At 47.7% G+C, this 22,287-nt stretch overlaps 1 protein-coding gene across 3 annotated transcripts in view; it reads right to left on the reverse strand.

The window, feature by feature from the left end:
* Window positions 1-22,287, reverse strand: part of LOC142574354 (uncharacterized) — an 88,589-nt gene that overhangs the window by 14,193 nt on the left and 52,109 nt on the right. For 2 of the 3 annotated variants that reach the window (XM_075683457.1, XM_075683455.1), the window contains one exon: window positions 767-1,966. The exons of the other annotated variant lie outside the window; for it this stretch is intronic. In XM_075683457.1, coding sequence (XP_075539572.1) covers window positions 767-1,966 — 1,200 coding nt within the window. The remainder of the gene's footprint in view (window positions 1-766; window positions 1,967-22,287) is intronic. 3 annotated transcript variants of the gene reach the window in all.

Raw genomic sequence — 22,287 nt, forward strand, 5'->3', positions numbered from 1 at the left:
CTGACTCATTAAGTTTAATTACTCAACTTTTTATTTATTGGCCGAGGAACCGAAGTATGATATGCAGATTTGTAGAGCACCTTCAGAAATCACCAATCAAGTTGTTTCCTGAGCGATAAGTCTCACGTAGTCCCTTTTTCAGGGTGCAAAGAAAGCCCGCGAGATATGAAAAAGCCACGTGACGGAGCGCTTGTGCAGTAGTATCGTGCTGCTCTAAACCCTGCGTTCAGTGAACAAGGCCGGTTGCATCGTAACTGGCAACGGGGAAGCCGCAGAGCCTTCTTTATCTCTTCTGCAGTGCTCGACCAGCAGCATGCATTTTCGCCGTCATCCGACGGGAGCCGACCTTATTCGTTCCACGCACGCTTGAATGCAGCACGATACCACTGCACAAGCGCTCCGTCACGTCGCTTTTTTCGTATATCCCGGGCTTTCTTTACAATGCAGAAAAAAGGACTGCGCGAGACTTATCGTAAAGGAAACAACTCGATCGGTGGTTTCTGAAGGTGCTCTGCAAATCTGCTATCATACTTGGGGTGTTCAGCCATGAATTAAAAAGTTGAGTAAATAAACCTAAATAATTAGTGAGTGATAGGGAAAAAAATGTCCGAGTTACTGTAGGCGGTTGCGAATAGTACGGTTCGGTGCAATGCGTTTCCCACGTGACTTTCATTTTTATATTATTGGCTCCAGTTAAGTGGGATACCCTGTACATGGGGAAGTCCGCGTGGTATTTGATTTAGCAATATTGCAAAGAGCTGATCACCTATTAACGAAGGTGCCGTGAAGGAGCCGACAGCCGCCGCCGTAGACATGAAACCAAGAGCCATGGGCTGGTTCACTTCTCCGGCAACTGTTGACGCACTTTCTGAGATTCCGACATTGATGTACCCGCAGGGTAGCCCCAATGCCAGAGCCACAATCCAGAAGCCTACTTTTCCATTGATAAAGGGAAGACTGCCGGCGAGAAGCGAAGCTACAAAACTAGATGAGGCTAAGAGAGCAGTAGTTGAGAGCAGCTTGCGGTCTGTGAGACAGGGCATGAGAAACCGGCACAGGGTGTCTGTCACTGAGAAGAACACAACAACGTGCACAGCGTTTCCTTTGGAGATTCCGCTGTCCACAGCATAGTCGACGATAACTGTGAGGAACGTGTCAAGAAAAAGGCAGTACGCGTAGAAGGAGTATGCGATTGCGTAGATTCGCGGAGTTGCGGCTACTTTTCGTACACTTTTAATAAGTGCGTTATATTTGAAAACACTGTTATTTGAAGGCTTTTGAGCCTGTACCTGTTGCTTCAGCTCAACGTGAATGACGCCCATGGTCTCACTACAGTGGTCCAATGGTGGGATTGAGCACGACAAGCCCTGCAACTTTGCCTGGTTCATTCGCTCAACGTCATTGGTAGAGGTTGGCCATTTGCTGGTTTGCATGTCAGCCACCGAGCGAGAACTCGCTTCTTTTCGGAGACCGTCTTTGTTTGGCGTAGTTTTCAAAACTTTAAAGGCTTCCCTTTGTCTTGCAGCAGGAGACCCGGACGAACGTTCTTGCCTTAGGACGGTAACAGGGCGTGAATAGTGGCGCGCGCAGCCTCTTGGCACGATAATCTTGCTTTCAGAAGCAGTGGGAAGGGAGGAACGTTCGTATGCGTGACGTGATTTTTGCTCTGGAGACAGGTAGGACTTCACATCCGAGACGCGTTGTCGAGGCGTTTCTTCCGCTTCATTTGGCTGCGAATTTCGAAGCAGGAGTGCAAAGACCGGGACATTCAGCAAACACGCTCCGGTGAGGAGCAGAGTTCCACGTAGCCCGTGAAGTTCCATGACATAATTGAATAGAGCGGGACAAATTATCGACGATGCGGGCGCCGCGGACATCACGACTCCAATGGCAAGGCCTCGCCATGATGGAAAGTTGTCGCCGAGACCAACGATGCTGCAGTTGAACATGATGCCTTGTCCGATGCCTGTGGCAGAGTAGCAAAATTCATAAGAATTAGCCTCCTCCTGTTGTCCAAACAGTAAAATTTGTACATGTATGCTACCTAAAATAAATGCGAAAATTTGAAATTTTTATCGGTCTCCCTGCGCGCACGTTCTTGCAATTGGCTGACGAGACCACACATTAGGAGTTCTAAGTAAACGATACAATAAAGAATGGAAACGTGTTGGACACAACGTCACGTGTAGTTTCTTTTTCTTTTTTTGAGGGAGGATGCACGTTATCACTACAATGAAAAGTTGCTCCGTTTGCGCTTCTAAAGTTACATTTTTAGCAGGCGCCTCGACATTCAAATTGTTGAAGCAATGCCAGAATTGGCAATAATGATCCAACCCCCTAGGCTAACTTCTTAAATGCGTTTGTGGTGTTTCATAAAATTTGTACTTGAATGCACTAGGTCAGCATGCTAGACACATATTCATCATCATGTATAACATATTTGTCTTGCAGTGGGTATTGACATCAGTTTCCTGAGATATACTGTCGTACATGCGCTCTTTTATATCCTCTACCTTCAGAATCGATCACGTTGTGTTCCAAGATCATAAAAGGTAGGTTAAATAGTTTTCAGTAGAGGCTTTTCTGATTTTCACCCTTTATGAAGCATGCTCTTCGCTCAGCCTCAAATACACCACGGCTCCCTGTGATACCCCTTAGGGAGGCTTTGTAGTTACTATGGCACGGAGCAACGGTAGTACGAAACTTCCGTGACGACGTTTTTGCGATAAGCGGATGTCACTGATTTCGTCGAGTGTTTATTTCGTGCGGTCAAAGCAACACTGAGGATATAAAGGGCACAGCGTAGTGGAGGTCGCCATAACAGGTTCGAGGATCTTGGGTGCTTTGCTCGCGCCTAAACGATCCTGCACAAGCGTTCTCGCATTTTTAGGCCATAGAAATGGGCCCGCGGCGGCCTAGAGGTAGACGCGCGACCTGAGCAGCAGAACGCCATATGCGTTGAGTTACGTAGCAAAAGGCAAGGGATGATGGCAGCAGTCGAAGGTATCTTTTATTGTTTGGAATATAGTTGCAATCTGATGCATGGTACCTTTATATTATCGGCCAGTGAATTTCGATTTAATATCAGAATGTGCTTTGATTCCTTTATTTCGTTTTGTGATTGTGACTACAGGCCAGCAGTTAAAGCTTGTTCCGGAGAGCTTCTGAAAAACCTGAATCCGTTTCGTTGAGGAGACCTTCCTCGAGAATGGAAACTTGTTTCCTACAAACAAGTGGAATTAACCGACTGCCTACGGTTTGAATGCTGCTGGGGAGGGGGGGAGTGGAAGTCGGCGGCCAAGTATCGTGGCCAGCCATGGAGGGAATAAATGTCTGGCCAAGGCTGTTTCTAAAGTACGTCCGTATATGAGTAAGAAAAGAAAACACTTGGCAATGAGGTTGCAGCGCGACCATTGTGAAGGGCTGGCTACAACAAATTTGTTACCGAAGTGGGAACTACAACGCGCCGAAATACGTTGCCAGCGTACCGGACACAACGTTGCCTGTACGCTGAAGCTCTTTCGCAAGTGCCTGACTTCCGATGATGTTTGAGGTTTAATGGCTCAAGGGCCAGGTATGGCCAAAGAGCGCCCTGTTGCTAATGAATTTGTAGTGGTCTGATGGGTTCTGTGAAGTTAATGTGACGTGGCTGTAAAGAGGCCTAAAAGAGTTGGTGTAAATTATATAAAATCTACACGTCATAAAATTATGGCAATGATTAATGCCGTGTACCATGATCACTAAAATGCATTAAGAAGGAATGATGCATTATATAAAATATGCGAGATGCTAAATTGCTTAGAGTACTACTGCCTCGCCAGAGCCCTTGAAACACAAGGGCCTAGAGACATGTGCTATTCGAAATAATTATCACAGCGGCATCCTCCGAAGAGAGGAGGCGCTACGAACTAATGGGGCTAATAACACGTAGCACATCTTTAAGGAAACCTAGGACTGCGTTGGTATCAAAGAGCGGTTCTGCACCGAGTAACATAACAGGATGAAGGGGGATGTGCTGCCAGTATGCTAAGAAAAAATGTTTCTTTCTTTCAGATTCGGCTTCCCGGCATCTCAAGAGGACGTGGAGGACGGTCAGCCTCTCCCCGCCTCTCCCCGCATGCTTTACACAGGACGGAATAGAGTTCAATAATTATGGGATTTTTGTGGTTACAGAATGGCATGAAGGCCTTCACAACACTAAGGGAGTCCGTATATATAACTGATTTCTGGAGTTTCGATTTCTTTATATCCTTTACAGCGGACAACAGTGCGTAGGCTTCAGCCGTAATCATACTAGTTTCCGGATGCAGTACATCGGATTCCGAGAAGGATGGACCGACGGCTGTAGAGGACACCCCGTCGTGTGACTTCGCTGCGTCTGTGTCAAACTCCGTGCAGGAGTGTTTGTACTGGAGTTCCCGGAAATGCATTTGGATTTCAATCTCTTGAGCGCGCTTTGTAACGCGCATGAAAGATATATCGCATTGTATCAGCTGCCACTCCCAATGAGGTAGCAGCTTGGCTGGAAGCATTAGGCGAGGTTTGAGGAGTGAGACATCCATTTCAGCGCTAAGCTCCCTCACACGCAGTGAAAAGGGCTCTCTTTGATAGGGACGATTGCGAAAGAGTGCAGCGTATGTCATATCGTCAACGGTATTAAAACACGGATGTTGAGGATTAGAGTGGACTTTCAGAAAATATGCTCGGCTGATGTATGTTCTCTGCATATGGAGTGACCACTTATTTGATTCTACATATAAACTTTCAATAGGGCTTATCCTGAAAGTGCCAGTGGCCAGTCGGATTCCTAGATGGTGGACCGGATCTAGCATCTTTAGCGCGCTCGGAGTACCCGCCGTGGTTGCTCAGTGGCTATGGTGTTGGGCTGCTGAGCACGAGGTCGCGGGATCGAATCCCGGCCACGGCAGCCGCATTTCGATGGGGGCGAAATGCGAAAACACCCGTGTGCTTAGATTTAGGCGCACGTTAAAGAACCCCAGGTGGTCAAAATTTCCGGAGACCTCCACTACGGCGTGCCTCATAATCAGAAAGTGGTTTTGGCACGTAAAACCCCAAATATTATTATTAGCGCGCTGGGAGTGACAGAATGATAGATCACGGCACCGCAGTCCAACCGTGATCGAATGAGGCTCTCGTAAAGATTCATTAAACATTTCCTGTCACTCCCCCATGTTGTGTGGGATAAAACTTTCAGTAAGCTCATTGTTTTGAGTCATTTGACCTTGAGATACTTTATGTGTGGAATAAATATTAGTTTAGAATCAAGTATGATGCCTAAGAACTTGTGTTCTTTGTTCACAGGTATTCGCTGACAAATCATTTGGATACTGGGATCTGCAATGAGCCCTTTGTTTCACGTGAAAAGCACGCAAGAACTCTTGTTGGGGTTCACTTTAAATCCGTTTTGGTCTGGCCATTTGAACACTTTGTTCAAGCCCTGTTGTACTTGCCTCTCACATACTGTAAGGTTGCAGGATTTGAAACCTATCTGGATGTCGTCCACGTAAACAGAATAAAAAATTGCTGGCTGTAATGAAGCACGAAGGGTGTTCATTTTCACGATGAAGAGCGTGCAGCTAAGCACACCTCCTTGAGGTACACCAGTTTCTTGTATAAAAGGTCGCGACTATACATTGCCGATTTTAACGCGGATGGTACGCTTGGACAAATACCTTTCTGCTATATTTACCATATTTACACGAATGCTCATTTCCGATAAGTCTCCCAAGATTCCTTATCGCCACGTTGTGTCATACGCCTTTACGATATCAAGAATTATCGATAAGAAGAACTGTTTATTTATAAATGCGTCCCCGATATTTCCTTCAATACGTACAAGAGGATCAGTTGTGGAGCGCCATTCTCTGAAGCCACAGTGATAGGGATCAAGCATTTTACAGTGTTCAAGGAAATGAATGAGTCGCCGAATAATCATTTTTTTCAAATACCTTACGAAGGCAACTTGTGAGGGCTATCGGGCGGTAACTTGCCACTGGGGAAGGATCTTTGCCTTGTTTCAAAACAGGGACCACAATGGCTTCTTTCTATGTAGTAGAAAGGTGCCCTGCATCCCAGATGATCTTGAAAAGTGTGAGTAGTGTAACTTTCGTATCATTGTGTAAGTTTTTGAGCATTTCATACATGATTCTATCAGATCCCGGTGCAGAGCTCTTGCATGCGCTGAAGGCAGCTCTCAATTCGGCAATACTAAAAGGACAGTTGTACGGTTCATTCTGTCGACATTTTCTTATGAGTGGCTTACATTCTTCTATTTGTTTATATTTCAGGAAGGATTGCGAATAATGGTTTGAACTTGACACGCTCTCAAAGTGCTCCCCAAGTGAGTCTGCCTGATCTTGCGGTGTGTCGCCCTGCATATTTGCCAAAGAGAGTGCATATGTTTGCCGCCCTCTAACCCTATTAACCCTATTCCAGACTTTGGCGTCATCTGTAAACGAGTTCATACTCGATAAAAACTTCTGCCAACTTTCTCTTCTGGCCTGTGGGCGGGTTCACTTGCCTTGGGACTTAACTTCTTTAAAGTTCATCAGATTCTCTGCAGTGGGAGAAGCGCGTAGCAACCCCCACGCCTTGTTCTGTTTATTAAGGGCGATCCTACATTCATTGTTCCACCACGGTACACGTCATTTGCATGCCAAACCACTTGCTTCGAATATGCATTTTGATGCGGCATCTATTATGAATGCTGTAAGATACCCCACAGCAGCATAGATTTCTAAAGAAGACATATCAGCCAATAAAATGCTAGTGACAGTTCGAAATTTCTCCCAGTTCACTGTATCTATCTTCCACCTAGGCGCTTGTGGAAGATAATCATTTTCTTTAGATGTTCTTAGCAGTATGGGGAAGTGGTAGCTCAAGTAAGGATTGTTCGTAACTTCCCATTCGAGTCCGGGCAGTATAGACGGGAAAACTATACTAAGATCTGTTGAAGAAAAGGTTCTCTTTGGAAGAGAGTAAAATGTGGGATCCTTCTTATTTAGCAGGCACGCGCCCGAAGAATAAAAGAACTGTTAAACAAGACGACCTCGCGCATCTATACGAGTCGCCCCATAGGCAGCTGTGCGCATTGAAATCGCCAAGAACAATATAAGGTTCTGGTAATTCATCTATAAAGGACTGGAATTCACGTTTGTTTAATTTGTAGTGTGGGGGTACGTGAAGCGAGCAAATGGTGACGAGTTTATTTAGGAGAACAACTTGAAACGCCGCTGCTTCAAGGGGCGTTTGTAGCTGTCAACGCTGACACGAAATGCTTTTATGGATAAAAATGGCAACACCACGCGATGATACAACAGCATCATCGCGATCTTTGCGAAACGTGACATATGGTCGGAGAAAGCTTGTGTGTTGTGATTTTAGGTGTGGTTTCCTGTAGACACAGCTTTTTTGGATTGTGTTTGTGGATAAGCTCTTGCACATCATCAAGGTTCCTAAGAAGACCTCTAACATTCTATTAAGTGATTTGTGTATCCATATTAAAAGTAAATTGGTGCTGTGTCAACGGAAACGGAAGTGATGCCTTAGATTACAGAGATCTTTCCAGGCCCTATAACGGGGATTTTGCCCTTTTTGGAGCGTTCGAGGGAGCCTCGCCAACCCTTAGGCCCTTGGTGTGCCGTGAGCATAGGTGTCCATTGCCTCTTGTGAGGCGCCGGACACGCGCTCTTGCGATCAAGAAGTTTCCTGAGAGAATCCCGCCTCGGAAGGCAAGGCCCCTGCGCCCACCAGCCCGGAGATCGATGGGGCTCCCTGAGAGATTTGGCTGCGCCGGCTGCTGCCAGCGCTGGAAGGGCCCGGGGAGGTTGGGGCAGCTTTGGTTGCGCCTACCATCGGGGTCGATGGTCCCTTCTGTTGGGTTGATGGAGCAGCGCTAGCTACAACCGCCGCGGGGGCAGATGACGTAACTGCAGACTCACTGCTTGTAGGTCGGACAGCCGCCGGAGGATGTTGTGACACTGCCCCCTGATGCGCCACATCGGCAAAGCTGCTCAAGGCAGGTATGACACCCGCCTACGTGCCTCCTTGAAAGGTTTGTTTTCTTTGACTTTGATTGTGACATGTTCTTTTTCTCTTTTCCAAGACGGGCAGGACCGCGAGTATGCAGCATGCTCGCCATCACAGTTTACACAATGTGGAGTGTTCTGGCAGGTTTCAGAGGAGTGTTCATTGTTACTATACATGGCACATGTCAGCCGGCCTCGACAGTTCTGTAAACTGTGCCCGAACCTTTGGCACTTAAAGCCTCGAGGAGGATTGCGCACGTGTGGTGTAACTCAAAGTTTGATATCGTCACTTGGTCGTGACGTCAAAGAACACAGTGCCAATACTGTGAAAGGCAAAACTAGCTTTTATTGGGCGAACCTGTGCCCACAACACACGCTACACTTAAAGCACAACGATGGCGGCGAACACAGTCGGCGATCGTCGAAAATCTGATCAGCGGGTCAAGCGCGTCGGCTTTTATAGATCAGTCGTGAAATATTCCAGAGTAACCGCTGGGACCCGCGGGTCTTCCACAAAGTTCTACACCCTTTGCTTTGCGCATACATACAATCAGATTACACAAGTTGCGGTGAAAGACAGTGGACGGAATCGTCGATAACATTCCAGAAACTTCCTTTACATGCACGCGCGTCCTGCGCTGTGCGATAATATTTGTTAGGCGGTGGGAAGTTGTGGCCCGATAAAGATAAAGAAGTACACGTGTCATTACCCCGTTCTTAAAAAGCATCGTCCCCATGCTACAAATATAAGAGAGCGAAACATAAAAGGACACTTATCAACCAAAAGTAACAAAACAACGAGAAGAAACAAAGTCCAAAGGTCAGTTACGCGAAGTCCGAAAGTTCATTAACGCTGGTAGTACGGCTTGAGTCGCACAACGTGGACTATTTCAGGTCGTGAGCGGCGCCGCTGTGATAGCGAAATGCTGTCTGGCACGACCTCATAGTCGAGTGCGCCAATAAGTCGGATGATCTTGTACGGTCCGAAATAGCGACACAAAAGCTTCTCGCTCAGTCCTCGTCGGCGTTTAAGGGTCCAAACCCAAACACGGTCACTGGGCTCGTACTCGATGAAGCGTCGTCCGAGGTTGTAGTATCGACTGTCGGTGCGCTGCTGGTTCTTGATCCTTAGGCGGGCGAGTTGTCGGGCTTCTTCGGATCTCTGGAGAAAGGTCACGACGTCAAGATTCTTTTCGTGAGTTACGTGCGGCAGCATGGCGGCGAGCGTCGTCGTCGGGTTCCTGCCGTAAACCAGCTTAAACGGCGCGATCTGTGTTGTTTCTTGCACCGCCGTGTTGCAAGCAGAGGTTACGTACGGTAGGGCTGCGTCCCACGTCTTGTGCTCGACGTCGACGTACATTGCTAGCTTGTCGGCGAGGGTCTTGTTTAGGCGCTCCGCGAAACCATTCGTCTGCGGGTGGTAGCAGTTGTCCTCCTGTGGCTTGAATGGCTGTACTGCAGAATGGCTTGGGTGAGTTCTGCTGTAAATGCTGTTCCTCTGTCGGTGATGAGGACTTCTGGGGCGCCATGTCGCAGCAGAATGTTCTCGACGAAAAATTTCGCCACTTTGGCTGCGCTGCCTTTCGGTAGAGCTTTAGTTTCAGCGAAGCGGGTGAGATAGTCCGTCACCACGACGATCCACTCATTTCCGGATGTTGACGCCGGAAACGGTCCCAACAAATCCGTCCCGATCTGCTGAAATGGTCGGCAAGAAGGTTTGATCGGCTGTGGTAATCCTGCTGGCTTTGTCGTTGGTGTCTTGCGTCGCTGACAGTCTCGGCATGTCTTGACGTAACGGGCGACGTCGGCGGTCAGACGCGGCCAATAATACCTTTCCTGTGTCCTCGACAGCGTTCGGGAGAGTCCTAGGTGCCCAGCGGTTGGATCGTCATGTAGGGCGTACAGTACTTGTGGACGCAGCGCTGACGGAACAACAAGAAGGTAGCTGGCGCGGACTGGTGAGTAGTTCTTCTTTACGAGCAGGTTGTTTTGTAAGGTAAACGAAGACAATCCGCGCCTAAATGCCCTAGGTACTACGTCGGTGTTCCCTTCCAAATACTCGACGAGGCCTTTTAGCTCCGGGTCTGTTCGTTGCTGTTTAGTGAAGTCTTCTGCACTCATTATTCCGAGGATGGCGTCGTCTTCCTCGTTGTCTTCCGGCGGGGGATCGATGTGGGCGCGTGATAGGCAGTCGGCGTCTGAGTTTTTTCGTCCGGACTTGTAGACTACCATGAGGTCATATTCTTCCAGTCTGAGGCTCTACCTCGCCAGCCGTCCTGAAGGGTCCATCAAGTTAGCTAGCCAACACAACGCGTGATGGTCGCTGACGGCTTTGAATGGCCTGCCACAAAGGTAAGGGTGGAATTTTGCTGCAACCCAAATGATGGCGAGGCATTCCTTTTCAGTCGTAGAAGAATTGCCTTCCGCTTTTGACAGCGACCGGCTAGCATAAGATGTCACCCGTTCATTTCCGTCTTCTGGACTCGGACGGCACCGAGGCCTAGGCTACTAGCGATCCGAGGCTACTAGTGTGGATTTCGGTATCGGCGTCTCCGTCGAAATGTGCAAGTACCGGCGGAGACTGCATGCGTCGTTTTAGTTCTTGAAATGCGTCGGCCTGCGATGTTTGCCATTTGAACTCGACATCAGATTTGCTTAGATGCGTTAGTGGCTCAGCAATGCGTGAAAAGTCCTTGACAAAGCGCCTGTAGTAGGCAAACATGGCAAGAAATCTACGCACTGCCTTCTTGTCGATGGGCTGCGGGAACTTTGCGATGGCAGCTGTCTTCTGCGGGTCGGGGTGGACTCCAGACCTGCTGATGACGTGGCCTAGGAACAGCAGCTCATCGTAAGTGAAGCGGCACCTTTCTGGCTTCAGAGTGAGCCCTGATGACTTGATGGCCTCCAGTACTGTTGCAAGCCGCCTAAGGTGATCGTCGAAATTTCCGGCGAAGACAACGACGTCTTCCAAGTAAACGAGACAGGTCTGCCACTTCAATCCTGCTAGCACCGTGTCCATGACGCGCTGGAACATTGCACGTGCCGAGCACAGTCCGAATGGCATGACCTTGAACTCGTACAGGCCGTTTGGCGTGATGAAGGCAGTCTTTTCGCGATCTCTCTCGTCGACTTCTATTTGCCAGTAGCCAGACTTGAGGTCCATCGAGGAGAAGTATTTAGCGTTGCAGAGCCGATCCAATGCATCGTCTATCCGTGGAAGGGGGTATACGTCTTTCTTCGTGATGCTATTCAGTCGACGATAATCGACGCAGAAACGTAGGTCTCCGTCCTTTTTCTTCACTAGGACAACAGCAGATGCCCACGGGCTTTTAGACGGCTGGATGATGTCGTCGCGGAGCATTTCGTCGACTTGTTGCCTAATAACTTCACGTTCTCGCGTCGAAATTCGGTAAGGACTCTGGCGGAGTGGTTGAGCGCACTCTTCGGTTATTATGCGATGCTTTGCACCTAGTGTTTGTTGAATCTTCGATGAAGTCGAGAAGCACTCCTTGTATCGTCGGAGAAGACTTTAGAGCTTTTGCTGCTTGCTCATGGGGAGACATAGATTTACGCCGAAGTCTGGTTCGGGGACTATGGTCGGCGGGGTAGATGCGGCAGAATCTGAGAGGACAAAGGTATTGCTCGTTTTCACAATTGCTTCGATGTACGCAATTGTCGTGCCCTTGCTTATGTGCTTAAACTCTAGGCTGAAGTTGGTTAGCATCACTTCCGTTTTCCCTCCGTGGAATCGAGCGATCCCTCTTGCGACCCAAATTTCACGGTCTAGCAGTAGACGTTGGTCACCCTCGATGACGCCTTCTACGCCGGCAGTTGTTTTGGTGCCAACGGAAATGACAATGCTAGAGCGAGGCGGGATGCTGACTTGATTTTCGAGCACGCTTAAGGCATGGTGACTACAAGAGCTCTCCGGCGGTATCGCTTGCTCTTCAGACAGGGTTATCGACTTCAACTTCAGGTCGATGACTGCACCGTGTTGGTTTAGGAAGTCCATGCCGAGAATGACGTCGAGTCAACATTGTTGGAGGATAACGAAGGTGGCAGGGTAAGTCCGGTCATGAACGGTAGTTCTTCCCGTGCAGATTCCAGTCGGCGTAATGAGGTGTCCTCCAGCGGTCTGAATTCGAGGGCCTCCCGATGCAGTCTTAACTTTCTTCAACTGGCGGAGTAATCGGCTCCTGTGTCTTCTAAGGCGGTGACTGCGTGGCCGTCGAGAAGCACGTCGAGGTCGGTGGTTCGTTGTCTTGCGTTACAGTTAGGTCTTGGCGTCAGATCACGGCTGTGTCGAGTTGATCTGTGGCTGGTATGGGACGTCGTCACGTCGTCTTTAGTCGTCGTATTCTTTGGTTTCACACTTGGTAGGGACGGCGGAGTGTCGTTATGTCGTCGAGGTAGTTTTTTCGTCGTCTTCGTCGGCGGTGGAGGATCTTCGTCAGTTCGACGAACAGCAACCGCACCTCCATCAGTTGCTGCTTTTAGTTTTCCGGATATAGGCTCGCTGACCTGCCCCGGGCTGGGCCAGTGTATGGACGGCGCCGCGGCGACAGGTAGCGGCCTGTTGACGGCGAACGGGATGGTCGTCGAGAGTTGCACTGAGTGGCGGCTAGGTAATCGGTGATGTCACGTAGGCGCTCCCCAAGCTGTGGACGCGGCGCGTTGACGGCAAACCCTCTCAGTCCCAAGTCGCGGTAGGGGCATCGGCGGGACACATGGCCGGCTTCTCCGCATTGATAGCAGAGCGGGCGGCGGTCGGAGGCTCGCCAAATGTCCGTCTTCCTCGCGTAGGTGCGCTGGGCGACGGATGGGCGTGCTGGTGGCGGCGGCGGCGGACGACGGAATTGCGGCGTTATAGGGCCCTGGCGCGGTCACGGAGGGGCGTCTTGACTGCGTGCGACGGCGGCGTAGGTCATCGCTTCTGACTGGGGCTGCGGTAATTGAGGTTGCACGTCAGGAACCCCAAGCGATCGCTGAACCTCATCTTTCACGATGTCGGCGATCGAGGCCACTTGAGGCTGCGACGAAGGCAGGGCCTTGCGGAGTTCTTTGCGCGCAATGGCCCTTATGGTCTCTTGGGGATCAACGGAGCCCAGCGCTTGGATGGCGCACGGAGGCGTGAGCACTTGGCGGTGATATTGCCTAGTGCGCATTTATAACGTTTTCTCAATCGTCGTAGTCTCTGTCAGGAACTCAGCTACGGTCTTCGGTGGGTTTCGGATTAGTCCGGCGAAAAGTTCTTGTTTTACGCCTCGCATCAAAAAGCGCACATTTTTCTCTTCGGACATTTCCGGGTTGGCGTGCCGGAAAAGACGGGTCATCTCTTCTGTGAAGATGGCGATGGTCTCATTGGGTAGTTGGCCTCGGGCTTCCAGCAGAACTTCGGCCCTTTCTTTTCGGACAACGCTCGTGAACGTTCTCAGGAAGTTACTGCGGAACAGGTCCCATGTTGATAAGGTGGACTCCCGGTTCTCGAGCGAAGTCCTCGCGGCATCTTCCAAGGAGAAGTACACGTGTCGTAGCTTATCCTTAGAGGTCCAGTTACTGAAGATCGAGTTCCTTTAGAAGGTTTCTAGCCAGGTTTCAGGATCCTCCGACGTAGCTCCACGGAAGGTAGGGGGTTCTCTGGGTTGTTGAAGTACAATGGGTGATACTGGGACAGCGATTGTTGTCTTGGCCACAATCTTCTTGGCCTTCTCAGGTAGAAGTCCGTGCTCCGGGGGCAGCTGTTGTAGACGACGGCTTGCTCGATGGTCCGTGACTACGTTGGTGCTCTCTTTACAGTCCGGGCTTGGATCACGGCTTGTCGGGGGCGTCCGGTACATGGACGAAAAGCACCTCCAACAGATGCCACGTGGTCGTGACGTCAAAGAACACAGTAGCAATACTGTGAAAGGCAAAAGTAGCCTTTATTGGGCGAACCTGTGCGCACAAAACAGGCTACACTTAAAGCACGTCGAGAGCGGCGAACACAGTCGGCGATCGTCGAAAATCGGATCAGCCGGTCAAGCGCGTCGGCTTTTATAGATCAGTCATCGAATGTTCCATAGTAACCGCTGGGACCCGCGTGTCTTCCACAAAGTTCTACATTATTCGCGCCGCGCATACATGCAATCAGATTACACAAGTTGCGGTGAAAGACAGTGGACGGAACCATCGATAACATTCCAGAAACTTCCTTTACATGCATGCGCGTCCTGCGCTGTGCGATAACATTTGTTAGGCGGTGAGAAGTGATCGCCCGATAAAGATAAAGAAGTACACGTGTCAATATAACCGGCCTAGATTGACTCGGGAAGGACACTTGAGCCGAAAGTGAGTATCAGGTGCTTCGTCTTGATCTCTTTACCATCTCGCCTCATCTGAATTCTTTTAACATTTATGACATTTTGTTCACTTAAGCCCTCCAAGAGTTCTGCTTCAGTGAGCTCTAGGAAGTCATCGTCTGAGACAACGCCGCGGGTGGTGTTCAGAGTACGGTGCGGGGTTACTGTTACTTGGGTCTCCTCAAATAACACAAGTTTCGGCAGTTTCTCGTATTGCTTCTGATCTTGGAGCTCCAAAAGGAGATCGCCGCTTGACATTCTCGACACCCTATATCCTGTACCAAAAACTTCAGTCAAAGACTTGGAAACAAGGAACGGTGAAACGGATCTCACTAGTCTATCTGGTTTTTCTGAGTGAATTACGTGGAATCGAGGAAGGTTGTGGACTTGTCCGAAAAACTGAAAATCATCTTCGGGGCACCCTCATTTCTGAGGGCGATCAGGTAGTTTAGAAAAAAAAGCCTTTTCCATAGGTATAGCTGTGTTTACGGCCGTAATGCCAACCACCCACCATGGAGCAAAACAGGGGGACATGACTGAAATTCCTGCTAGAGAAACCGTGCCAACGCCAGCCGTACATCGCTGCTATAACCAAATATAGTACAATCAAGGCTGGCTAGCCCCACAAGGTTAACTCTCTCCGCCGGGAAACTAGGAAGTGAGGAAAAATGAAGAGAAGACAGGAAAGATGAAAAAGGCGAGAGAGAAAGACGAAGATTGGAGGGGAGGACAGGAAAAGGCGACTGCCGATTTCCCCCGGTGGGTCAGCCTGGAGGTGCCGTCTACGTGAAGCAAAGGCCAAAGGGGTGTTGCCTCCGTGGGGGGGGGGAGGGCTTAACGGTCCGAACACCCATCATCGGCTCAACTCCCAGGATCCCCCTTTCCCCGGACACGGCTAAGCCGCGCACGGCTACACGCGGGGGATCCAACCCTCGTGTGCTCAGGTGCGTGGTGCCGCCACACACCAAACGCCTGCTGACTCAGGCACCCCGCAGTTCAATTCATTTCTGCGCACCCGCCGTGGTTGCTTACTGGTTTGGTGTTGGTCTACTAAGCAAGAGGTCACGGGATCGAATCCCAGCCACGACGGCCGCATTTCGATGGGGGCGAAATGCGAGAACACCCGTATACTTAGATTTATGTGCGTGTTAAAGAACCCCAGATGGTCCAAATTTGCGGAGTCCCCCACTCTGACGTGCCTCATAATCAGAAAGTGGTTTCGGTAGGTAAAACTTCGTAATAATAATAAAAAACTATTTCCACGCTTCATACATCAGAAATGCAGGAAACAGGGACAAAAAGCGTTGTCAATCGACAAGCTTGACAGGATCCGTGTGCCGCTGCAGACAGTCAGTAGCAGTGCGACAGCGATTGTTATCAATATTAGAGCATTATATAACATTAGAAAAACTTCGATTCTTGTGAGAATGCGAGATGACCACTCGTAATATGCAATAAATGTGAACAGGGAAAGAACACACACACACACACACGCACACACGCACACACATATATGTATATATATATATATATATATATATATATATATATATATATATATATATATATATATATATATATATATATATATATATATATATGGAAGTGCAGACGAGAATAGAAGAAAAGATGGAGTATATTTAACAAATCAGTAGGGGTACTTGATACTGTATTAAAAAACTACTTGCTTAGCAATAAAATTTCAGATCTCTATGCCTCATATTGAGGTCATTTATATCACAAGAAATTATTTTATTCAACAGTCTGCTTAATTGATAGTATATGCTGTTAGAGCCATGATTAGTCTTATATTAGTGACTAAATAATAATTCTACAAATATTTCTGGAATGACAAGTGCATTTTTCTTGTTTATTATATCAGTAAGGTGTTTTTTCATTGCTTAGTTGAATGCAATATGTTGCCTTTCCGGAACCAGTTTGCCAAATAACGTATAGACATTCCTTTTTGTAGAATCTTTTCTTGCTTATGCGTCATTTTGCATCTACTGTGACAGATTTAATAGCACCGAACTTTGCGTTGAATGCAAGGCATATATATGCGCTGTTTTTCTAAAATGTATTTTGAAATTTTGATAGCGTGGTTTCAGTGATGTGTTTTTTTCTAGTCCTGTGGAAAGGGCTAACTGGCACACGCTCCAGCATCTTGTGGGCTTTTTTAAGGTAGTTGTTTGTAATGATTTTTTAAAACGACTGCGATCTCTGTGGTGCGACACATTTCGTACTGTCCATGCTGTACAGAAGGAAAGATGCATGCTTGCTTGTTATCCGCCAGGAATATGTAGCTTGAAAAGTACAAAAAAGCTAGAAATCCATGTAAGACCAATGTAGGCCCAAATAAAAGCCGGACTACAAAATATGGGCCATCCCTAAATCTTCGTTTCTAGGACATCAAAATCATGTCCGAATGTCCATCCACAATTATGAAGAGAAATAGGACATCTGCTGCACGGCCTGCTTCGGATATCCTATGACGGATGTGCCAAGGTTATGGCTCGCGTACCTTTTTCGACATACGCGTGATACTAGGTCCTCCTATGGAGGCCTTGTCTTAGTTACTCGTAACAGAGTTATCTATTCTCGCATGCTAGAACTACAATCCCAAGCATTCGTGTCTCCAACTCAATTGTTCGTCGAACTTTGCAAGTACTCTCAGGCAATTTACTTTGAAAATTTCACTTAGCTCAATAACTCACTTGCGCTCGGCGCAAGGCCTAGATGAATAAGGAGTGTGTCGCACTTTTGCTCAATGCTGTGCGCGCGTCACGTGTGCATAATACGTATCTATTCCTAATCCGTGGGCTGCTACCATGACCTAAATTATAGCAAACACTGTGCAAAAGACCCTCACGTGTGCTTATAATGAGACTAGAATCTCCCCATGATGTTTCTCACGGTGGTGCAAGGGATGTCAGCAGGAAACGGCAAATGAAGCCGAAGGGTCATGTGAGGGATGTACGCAGGATATGGGCGACACATTCCTGGGACATCCATTTGTGCTGGCAGTGGATGTCCATAAATATCAATAGTACCTCACTGTTGTCACTACGATGTTATGTTCTAGGTAGGCCCAGAAATGGACACACATACAAAATCTCATGGAAATTGCTAAGTTTGACAGGTTGGCAAGAACGATCGGCTGAATTCAGGTCGGCACGATACTAATTGACCGGTGTAAGGCAGTTGTCAGTCCCGAAGAGCGGCCCAACCGATATGGCCAAGCATGGGCCACACGTGTCATAGTTGGCCACCACGTACTTGCTCGATGTTAGGCTGAGCGATTTCTTACCTTTGGGGTGTGGCTGGGCCAGCAGGGTTTGGTAGCGCTTTGCTCAGCTGTTTGTTTTATTGGCACGTTTTGTGTTTAATTTTTCTTTTGTTTCGGCATGTTCACCAAAGGCCATTTTCTTTGCCCTATGGTAAAGACCGTATTAAAAATTTAAAATCGATAGGGACTTGGCAACACTGGTCACGTAAGCCATCGTTCTTACGGCATAACTGCGTGGCGGCTGTATTATAGACAATTGATCTGTACAAATTGTTGATCGGTCCGTGTATTCGCCTCAATAACACCAGATATGTGGTTTTCTGCATGTTGTCTACCACCTAACTTTGTGTTATTTACTGTGGAGCTTCTTATGGTTGGGTTCTGGCCGATCTCGTCTCCATGGAAATAGACCATCAGTTTTTCATACGTGGGCCGATCGTAAAGATAGTGCAATGCCGGGCCGAACCATGGCGGAGCTTCAGTTTGCGATTAAAGGGTCCACACTCACTATTTCGCTGCTCATGCTTTTTCACACATTGGAAGGGCGCCGAATGTTGCGATGGCTTGCGTAATTGCTTAGGCGAAATTGTCCGATTTCCGAATGCAGCACTGTACCTGCTTCGTGATAATAATTTTTTTTAATTTTGTCGTCGCACTATTTTCATACAAGTGCTACATGCTTTTCAGTGCTCAGTCGTTGACGATTTGTGTGTTACATTTATTTTATCGAAATTGTTACCAAACCCACTAGAGCCTCATCGTCGTCACCGAATATACTTGTTCTAGTAGCAACCGCATGCTACCTTGTTTTTGGTTGCTTTTACTAGGGTTAATAGACGAATAACTCAAACAATTCAGTATCTCATATCGCTCACCCCTGTCTCTCTAAACAGTATCAATTTATTCGTAACTATAATAGAGTGGACTTCGAAAACATTATCATTGAGCTACAAACCTTTTCAGACGCCTATTTCACAAAATTGTATGAAGAACCACTGAAAAAAAAACAGGTTATTATTTAGGAATGCGCTGTGGGAATGCGGTTTTGGAAGAAATGAATATGTACCCTTCGTAGAATACCCAAAGCAAAAACATCGCAATTGCTCATTGTACCGATAAAGTTGCTCTTAAAGAAAAAAAAACGCGTTTTTCGTCGCTTTAAAGCCAGCTGGGGCGCGATCGGAGACCTTTGTTCGGTACGCGTTCTGTTCGGTTGCGGCAACATCACAAATTGGCAGTGTGCAAAATTTCTGAGAACGGGGCGGAGAGAGCAGCCAGTCGGCAAGCGGTGAACTCCCCGGAAGTTTACTTCCCTCGTTTGTCGTCTGCTTGCACGCAGTATATTACAAAACGAAATGTTTCTCTTCTTCCAATGAATGAAATCCTTATGCAAATTTAGTCTTCTCAAGCTTAAACACGTTTTTAAATAGTATTAGGTGTGAATGCTACAATTTATAATTATTAGTTTCTCTGCGTCGTCCCTAGGTGGTGTCGCGCACAGCGAGAACAACGAAAGAAAAAAGAAACGACGCGAGCAGTGGCGCACTGTTCAAGAGGTAGCAACAACATTCCAGTGGCTCGCTGACACCGATGGTGAGGTCGACTTCGCCGTACAACCTACGCAATATTTGTTTCGAGAAACGAAAGCGACGCCGGAATTCGCTTTCTGCCATTTCTTCAAACGCGTTTCGCAATGCCACCTGCTCTCCCTCCTCGAGCAACGCCAGCGCGAACACCGAAGTGCCCAACGCAAGCGCCATTTTTCTCGACTTAAACTATGGATTGGATGCGAACGTGCTAATCAACTGCCTAAGCCACCGTTTGGATCCAATCCAATCCACCCGACGCGCTATGCGAAGCCTGTCTCGTAACGAGCGATGATCGCTACAAGCTTCCCAACTCCTGTCGGGTTGGGACCCAGCAGACAAAATCTCGGGGGAGGATGATTGACAGGAGCGTGTCCTCATTTCGACGTCACCAAAAACGTGCCTGCGCCCCGCGGCTGGCGACCTCGGGGCGGAGTAGGCCAATTGGGCGCGCGGGTAACCGAACGAACGCGCCGAACAACCATTTCCGATCGCACCCCTGCTGTCCGCGCAAGCGGTCTGCTTAATGTGTGACCCGTCGGAGTATAAACACGTCATTCGCGATGTCAAACACAAGTCTTATCAGATTTTACCAAATGCGTTGTCTACTAACTCTCGCAGGTTCTGGAGTTCAGTAAGCATGCGCGATTTCGACCATATCCGGCTTAAATCTCATAGTGAACTCTTTTGTGCCAAATCATGAGTGCTGTGGTTTTTGAAGGAACACATTTTTTTGTCCTTCCATAATAATATATTAATTGCGGTTCCATAGTTTAGTCCTCCAGGATTTTTTTTATTGGAATGCATCACTGTGGACTGGGTCGGGATACAAAATCTTATCTGTCATACAAAAGTGCCATTGTCTGCTGGTGGGGATGGTATCAAATATTATATTTCTTGAAAAGCACTGAAACACATTTTTCTGTTACGGTGTCCCCTATTTTCACTGGTTCACTGCAGATGAACAGGTTACCGAATCACTGGAAGATAGGCAAGAAGATTTTGGTACACAAGTAGTGACGCCTTTACGACCCTAGATTACAGACACATATTTAAAACGTCAATATCGTGTAAACATCTGGAGCCAGTAATGTATTGTCATTACGTGCTCTGTATGTTTCATTACGCTCTAACTGATTGATTGACTCATTGGTTGATGATTGATTCTTTATACGTGCTCTGCTATGCATTTTTCGGTTTCAGCTTGTACTTGACTTGTGGTTTCGCCATCGAGCCGTTTGTTTCGACGGTAGCTCGTCTTACAGTCGGGGTGTATATTACCAGAGCCATAATGTGGGCCAGTTACTAGATAGTGGCGCAAAGAAACAGCGCTTTCCAGCGGGAAAACAGGGGACGACTCAAACGAGCGCTGAGTAGCAACCAGAATGCCTTATCGCAATTGAAAAGCTACATATATGCGGGTATCGCCAGCTATACTACAGCGGGTGATGCTTACGAATCGGATGGATATGACAACAAATTTTTGGGCGAATATACGCAGCGTTCACCATACGTTTGGATGGAAAATGTTCCAAAACTCTCGATCGTGTTTTGACTGCGATATGTCTTCAGTACTTTGCCAATGCATGACATTGAAGCCACGCCGAGAGCGAACAACGAAATGCAATTTGTAAACACATCTTCATTTCCTTCTCTTGTTGACGCCCGCATGTATGTTGCATTTCCTTAGGAATAGACATTGTGATTGCTATTCAGCCCTCCCGCTGTTTTATTCAGAAGCACTGTTTCTTCGCCATCCGAATGTCACTGGCGAGTGGTCGCAGTGGCGCGGCCCTCTTTTGCTTGAGGCACCCTTCTTGCACCGTGGTCGTCTTGGCGGCATAGCACAGCCTCCTTTGCGCTGCGTAACTTCAGCTCTTCTAAAGGCTGATGATCCGCATAGGGCGTAGTCCTGAGACGAGCCCTTTTGGACTCACGCTCGCCGACATGAGAATCCTTCGAACTCACTCAGGCTTACGCGTAACAAAATAAAACTCACGCAATATTTACTCAGCCTTATTCTCGTTCACTGGATTACTCATGCATTCAGGCTGTGATCAGGCTGTGATCCAAGTATGATCTACCATGTGATCAGACTTTGAGCACCTCATGGAACAGCGGGCACAGAGAGACATGGAATCAGTGCGCTAAGACTAACTCACAGGACCCGCTGCCATGGCTTTGTAGCCATAAGTAATACTTGTTGGGGTGCCAGTTGGTGCATGTTTTCAGAAGAGAGTTGTAGCGCCGAAAAAGACAACACATAAAACATAACATCCATAACTCATAGCCCCATCTAACACAGCACATAACACATGGCCCCCATCTATCTCCATTTATAAGACTGAAACTGTTTCTTTAGATACACGGGCGTGAGATACGTGCGTGCCTCACCTATCTTTTATCCGCTTTTATTTTGTAAAAAAAAAAACCTCGCGTACATGTGTGGTTCTTGTTACCTATGTTGATTTGTCCTTATATTCATTCGCATACGCGGTGAAAAAACAGTTGCAAGTTGCGCCTGTCCCGTCTCGCTTGCTATGTGTTGTCTTTTTCGGCGCTACAACCCTCTTCTGGGATTGTAGCTATAACTCTCTGCTGCTTAGCTCTAAGTCACAGGTTTGGTTCCCTTTAGCGGAGGCTGAATATTGAAGGGGCAAAAGGCAATTTATCCAATAGCCTCCACTACGGCGTCTGTCATAATCCACTTAACAGTTTCGCAGGCTTACCCATTAGGTGCCCTGAATTCTCAATAAGTAGCATGCGTAGTGGCATTTGTTCAATTAAAATCTAGATGCCCATGTTGTGACACAAAATTCGGAGGGCTTCATCAAACTGCAGCAAATCAAGTAGACATGCATCTACTTGTGCTTGGTTTCGAGTAGGGACACGTTGCCATGCAATCGGAAAATCGTACATATACTGTTTAAGTATCGCTTCTATACTTTCTTCGTAAACGGTCATTTTCGCACCTATAAGTGCATTGACACAAGACTGTATGCAAAGCTGGCACTCTATACGCGTAATAG

The sequence above is a fragment of the Dermacentor variabilis genome, chromosome 3, assembly GCF_050947875.1.
Source record: "Dermacentor variabilis isolate Ectoservices chromosome 3, ASM5094787v1, whole genome shotgun sequence".
In the NCBI taxonomy this organism is placed as follows: Eukaryota; Metazoa; Arthropoda; class Arachnida; order Ixodida; family Ixodidae; genus Dermacentor; species Dermacentor variabilis.